The sequence below is a fragment of the Rhinopithecus roxellana genome, chromosome 6 (assembly GCF_007565055.1).
Source record: "Rhinopithecus roxellana isolate Shanxi Qingling chromosome 6, ASM756505v1, whole genome shotgun sequence".
Lineage (NCBI taxonomy): Eukaryota > Metazoa > Chordata > Mammalia > Primates > Cercopithecidae > Rhinopithecus > Rhinopithecus roxellana.
In genome coordinates, this window is record NC_044554.1 from 50,739,919 (window position 1) to 50,745,995 (window position 6,077).

Genomic DNA, 6,077 nt, shown 5'->3' on the forward strand with positions numbered 1-6,077 from the left:
TTTCACCATATTGGCCAGGCTAGTCTCAAACTCTTGACCTCATGATCTGCCCGTCTCGGCCTCCCAAAGTGCTGGGATTACAGGCCAGGCCTGAGCCACCATGCCCGGCCTATTTCATGATTTTAAAAAAGCATTTTTTAAAAGTAGATCTGAATACGTTTATCTTTTTTTCAAAGCAGTTGACAGGGCAGTCACACTCAGGCAAAAGAAAACCCACACTCTAAATATGTGCACAGGATATAAAGTTGCCACATGGATGAATTAGCAGGTGTTATGATGTTCTGAAGCTTCTGTCGGGACTCTTGCAGGAAATGTTCACCCGAGCCCTCCGTGGCCCCCACAGCTTCCTGGCAGGCCCTAAAGGTTTCTGCACAGGAACACGGTGACTCTGCAAGGCTGTGTCTTGGCTGCTGGCGCAGAGATACAGGGCTGAGTCTTCTGGCTGCAGGGCGCGTACGTGAAGGTATAAGAGAGAGCTCTTGGAGCATTCAGGTGAGAAGCGACTGGGCACACTTTCATTTATAGAGAGTTTCTCATAGTTGTAGATAAACATGAGCTCCAGTGGCTTCTTAGCTTTCTGCTTGTATCAGTACATAGCATTGTGCCCCAGATATTGTTCACATTTCAAAGACTTCTTATTTGTCATTCCCATGACCAGGTGTTTTGGTGTCTGGGTAACTCCAGTGTCTGTGGGGACTGTAGGAGGAAAGGGACAAAATTCAGGCAGAGCCCAGGAGGAGGGCTGTTGCTGCAGCCACAAGGAAAAAGCTTGGAGTTCAAGGACAGACAGTTTGAACCTAACTCACCTGCTCCCAGGAGACACAGAACCGCACAGCAGAGTAGCCTGCAGCTCATGCTAGCCTTGGGTCTGAGATGGGGCCTCTGACTGGGGTCCTTTGGGTGAGGCACAGGGCTCTGGTTTCCTTGGCCCTGATTGGTGCTTTTTTCTGTGATGTCACTGCTCCTGACAGTTTCCCCAGACCCAGGGGATGTTTCTTCCTAGCCGTTTTACACCCTTTCTAAGTTCTGATAGAAGGTAGATTTGAATAGTCTGGGCTGGAATGAATGGGCTGGGCAGAAAGGACAGAGCCAGCTTTTTACTCCCCAAGGATATTCCTCTGGCAGGGGCTCTTTGCTCTCAGCTGCTTCCTCATTATGTGGATCCTCCCTCTCTCTCTGTCTCCCTGTCTTTCAGGATTCCTCTCAGCAACAGACCACTCCCGTTCAAGGAAACTCCTTCTGTCCTGTGGGATCACACAAGACAGAACCATTCAAAATGTCCCTTCCCTCAATGTCTAAGCACGGTGGAGCCCTTTTTGCCTGGCTCTGTGGAGGGAGGATGACTGCGTGACCACAGATGCAGTGTGGACCAGCGCCCAGCATTCAAGGGTATGACTGTGATGCCAACCAGCAACCAGGCACTGAGGAGGGAGCTGAGGGAGCACAAAAGGGATGAGCCACCTTCTGTCCCTATAGTGGAGGGCATGGGGCTTGGCTGGGCTTAAAGCTAACGTACACAGGATGCTGAAAAAGAACAACACAAGGTGTGTGGTGCAAAGGAAAGGGAAATCAGCTTGAAGCTGATGTTAGTGTGCTTGACCTGAGTACGGCCATGCTCTCATTTGAGGTATGCATGGCTCCCCATGGGCAAGATCCCTCCTGGCCCATCTCTCCTCTTACTGTCTATCTCTTCCCCAGGTCCCTGCCTCAGAGGTTTCACGGGAGCACAGCTCCTCCCTGTGGCCAAAGCAGCACTTGGCCACTCACCAACCCAGTGTCAGGATCCAGACCGGTTCCACATCCCACAACCCTGAGCAGCAGAGATGGGTTTCAAAGGCCAGGGGAGAATGAAGAGGAAGGACGTGTTGGCGACAATACAGAGAGTCAGCAGCCAGAACACCAGGTACCCACACACCTAGGACATTCTAAATTTTTACTCAACAGTAATTGTCTATGTCTGAGTCTGGGCACCATCGCAACACCTTCTCTCTACAAAAATTACCAAAAATTAGCCAGATGTAGTGGTGCATGTCTGTAGTCCCAGCCACTCAGGAGGCTGAGGTGGGAGGATTGCTCGAGCAGGGATGTCAAGGCTGTAGTGAGCCATGATTGTGTCACTGCACTCCAGACAGAGCAAGACCCTGACCAGCTAGAGAATAAAAATGTATCTTACATGAACTTTAGGAAATGTAATCAGTATGTCAGTGTTCCATCACTTCATATATGTGATGCCACATTTCCTCATATATTAAATCAGGGGAACTGGAAGGAGATGATCTCCAAAGCCTTTCCATTTCTAAAATGTTAGAAACCACATTAGGTCATCAGTTCTGTGGAGAGTTTTCCAACCCGAAACCAGCTGGATGAATTCCTATGGGTCATTTCTACTTCGCTGCATAAGCTATTTATGCTTTGTGACCATTTATGGAAATATCAATTTTCTTAAAATGTAAAGTTATGCCAATATTGACTTTTCATTCTAGAACATGCGAAGATACAAATGAACACAAATAAACACAAAAATGAGATGATTCATACTTTCTAAGGGATTTTTATCATCTATTTATTGTTGCATTACAGCGCTATTACCATTTTGTGATGATCATTGTAATTGTAGGAATGAGATTAGGGTCGTAAATCTATGTTATATGTAAATCTACACTGGGCCTAGGGAGGATACTTATCCATGATTTAAGTCAAGGATTTATAATTTAGGTTTGTTTTAACCTGGGGATATGTTCAGTCAGGAAGAAAATTTTAGCATTCCTCTAATCTATACATATTATCAGATTTTCATTGTGGTCCATAAACCCAAAAAAAAAAAAAAAGGTAAAGGAATGTAGATTAGATTTTAAGAAAGTGGGGTTGAATATTCTTCCCCTCAACGGGTTACATACAGGATGGACCTCTAACCTGCTATACTAGATAAAAACCTAAAATTAATCTTGTTTTAAACACTAATATCATTCCTATTAAAATTATTTCAGTTGCTATCTACTTCAGCAAGAAAACACTTTGGTCCTTCTACAAAGAAATAGAACAAATTTGAACAAATAAAATTTTATTGCATTGTTTGGTTCCCAATAAGTAAACTCAATTGCAAGGACAATGAAAAAAAAGCAATAGAGTTTAAACAGAAACCTTAAATAATGCTGTAAGTAAAAGGTTTAACTTTCCTGAGGACAATAGCTAACATAAGCATTTCCCACAACAAGGGGTGGTGACCAGAGAGCTCAAGTCATCTGAATTAGGAATGGATCTAAGAAGGAAAATGATCTCAGGATCGTGTGAATTGTAAGAAGAGTGAAGAGTGGAATGGTAAATATGAAAAAAGTCAAGTAAACATATTTATATAAAATAGAAGCAGTATATGTGATTGAAGACAAGAGGACTTAACTGACTCCAACAGCTGGGATTTAGAACACAGAGTACTAACAAGGAGTTCCGAGAACATGCATGAGAACATGCTTTTTTTTTTCCTGGGCCAGGTCCTAAGTTTTGTATGCAGAGGGTGGGACTCCAGAAGGTCCAGCAGAGAACAAATTCTGGAAGGCTGAAGACATGGGCAGGGATGTCAGAAGATACTCAGGGCCGGAAGGCATTGGCATTCAGACCAGGTGAGAGTGGAGAGTCATGGTAGGTAAACTGTGATTCCCACTGAGACCCTGGAAAGGCCATGCACTAGCAATGATGACCACATGCTGGGGCTCCCTAAAAGGGAGGGCAAAGCTGAAATAGACCCCAGCTAGTCCTACATTCAACCTTCCCAGATAAAACCCAATACTATTTCCAAGAGATAACATAATCCAGAGCCTCAAGCCTATGTCATCCACAATGTTTCTCATAAACTCTTTCTAACCTTTCATGTAGGATATTTAGAAGTCTCCTAATCCTTCATGCCACCCAAAAATCTATCTCCTTTCTGATCCATACTACTACCAGTGTTCCTGTACCAAAATATCAGTTTCATCATGTTGTTTCACATGGAGTAGGACCAATGGCTCACCACCACCTAGAGATTTGTGTCCAAAGTCCTTTCCATGTCTCCCAATATCCCCAGTCATCCAGCTGTCGCCTTCTCTTGAGAAGAGTTCAAGATGACATTCATCAGAATTGGAGAGACACTTGCTTGTCACACTTCTTGAAGAGAAGGAGTCTACAAGGCACAAGGCTGCCTCCACCAGCTTCTCCTCAACACTTTCCAGTTTACCTATTGCAATGGAATTTCATGCCTCTCCCAATATTTTTCTGTTAAATAAAGTACTTACTGATCATCAGAATTGTCTCTTGATCTTAGAAATATTTCCTTCCCCCTCATTTATGCTTGTGCTCATCAACCATTTTTAGCAATCATATTTTTTTCATAATGTTATATAAAATATGAACAAATGTGTGCAGCACAGAAACACAAGAAATGGTTTCCTCCGTCAGTTAAGATCTTTAGTGCGTGGAACAGGCTCCTTTTTTGTTTGTGGAGCCCTAATACTTCAGTGGCTTTGTTGTGAAGCCCTGCTCTAGCTGAGAAACAATTCTGTGAGACTTTTGTGTATGTAAAATAGAGGATTTCTCCACTGGGTGCACTAGCCGGCTATACAACAGACTGAAACTCCATCAGAGGCCATCAGGGAGTGGAGACTGGAGACTTGGGTGCAGGTGCACACACTGGCCCACAGCTTCCTGGCTGAACTGGGAGGTTTGTGCACAGGCATGCGATGCATCTGCAGGGCTGTGCCTTGGCTGCTGGCACAGAAATACACAGCAGAGTCATCAAGCTCCAGGGACTTGATGTGAAGAATTAAATGAGCTTTGTCTGGAGAGTCAGGTGAGAAGTGATTTGGAACTGTTTCATTTAAAATGGGCTCCTCATTATTGTAGATAAACATTATCTTCAGCAATTTCTTGGAGTCCTGCTTATAGCAATACATAGTATCATGACCCAGATTTTGTTCACATTTAAGGGACTCCTTCTTTCCCATCTGTGTGACCAGGTATTTTGGAGTCTGGGAAACAACTGTGTCCAAGGAACCTGCAAAGGAAAGATGCAGAATTCAGGCAAATCCCAGGAGGTAGCCTGCTGCTGTTATCATGGTGAAAAGGTTTAGAGACTCCAACAGGATCATGTCACCTGGGCCCAGGACTCACCTGCTTGGAGGAGGCAGAGGACCACACAGCAGAGGAGCCTGCAGCCCATGGCAGAGTCAGGCAGACCAGGCAAGGCCTGCGGCAGGATTCTGGTGTGCAGTGGTGAGAAGTCTAGGCTGTGCTTTCCACTGCCGCTGAGAGGGGCTGTGCCAGTGAGGTCACAGCCTGCAATCATTTCCCCATTCCCAGGCTCTCCTCTAGCATGGCTCCTCCTTTTCACGCCCTGCACTTGCTGCTTTAAAGGAGTTTTTGGAATTTCTGGGAATAGTTGAGAGGGTTGAATTGTGGCCTCCAGGATGTGTCTCTGACAGTCATTCCTGTGCCATCAGCCCCCTCCCTCCCCGCTCCTTACCTGGGATCTGACCACCTCCTCCCTTCCTCTCCCTTTCAGGTCCTTCTCTCAGAGTCAGGCTGCTGTTCCTCTCTGGATCCTTTGCTTCCCCTTCACAATAATGCAGAACACTGTTTTGCTCTCTTGAATCTTTGTTCACTTGAAGGTCTGATTAATGGTCAGCAGTCCCCCTGATTCAGAAGAGACTGGCCTGAGATTTCACCTGAGTACCAGCTACAACCACCTAACCCACATGACTGTGATGCTAGTTCAGAGAAAACCCTGTTGAAGGGTTATTATTGGGAGTGAACTGCAGCCCGGCTCCCTCTGATGTTCTTATCTATCTAAGGGGCAGATCTATGAGGAAACAGGAGGCTGCTAGACAATATGTAGACACCATGTGCTGGGAACGAACGGTGATGAGTGTGAACAACATGGCAGTCGCGGAAAACAAAAGTAGGTGATGTTACTGCCCTTGAGTTGTCTGCAGATAATCCTCCTTGTTGGTACAAAGTTTGCAACCCAGGCTTATTGTGGGGTTTCTCAACTTGGATACTACTGGCATGTTGGATCAGGTGATTGTTGGTTGTGGAGGGCTGTCCTG

At 45.3% G+C, this 6,077-nt stretch overlaps 1 long non-coding RNA gene, 1 pseudogene and 1 gene segment (V, D, J or C); 1 reads left to right on the forward strand and 2 right to left on the reverse strand.

The window, feature by feature from the left end:
- Positions 1–229: 229 nt before the first annotated feature.
- LOC104655107 lies at positions 230–1,009 on the reverse strand (annotated as a pseudogene). Its single transcript, XR_004057903.1, has 2 exons — positions 807–1,009; positions 230–696 (listed from the first exon to the last, which is right to left on the reverse strand). The product of XR_004057903.1 is annotated as a T cell receptor beta variable 4-1-like (transcript).
- Positions 1,010–1,255: 246 nt separating this feature from the next.
- On the forward strand, positions 1,256–4,241 carry LOC115898222. Of its 2 annotated transcripts, XR_004057910.1 has the most exons (4): positions 1,256–1,389; positions 1,699–1,903; positions 3,489–3,617; positions 4,061–4,241. It is a non-coding gene; the product is annotated as an uncharacterized LOC115898222 (long non-coding RNA). The 2 variants fall into 2 exon arrangements; XR_004057911.1 differs by lacking the exon at positions 1,699–1,903.
- Positions 4,242–4,580: 339 nt separating this feature from the next.
- LOC104655106 lies at positions 4,581–5,291 on the reverse strand. The segment is given in 2 exon segments: positions 4,581–5,026; positions 5,143–5,291. Coding segments are annotated over 2 exon segments (495 nt in total).
- Between the last annotated feature and the right edge of the window lie 786 nt (positions 5,292–6,077).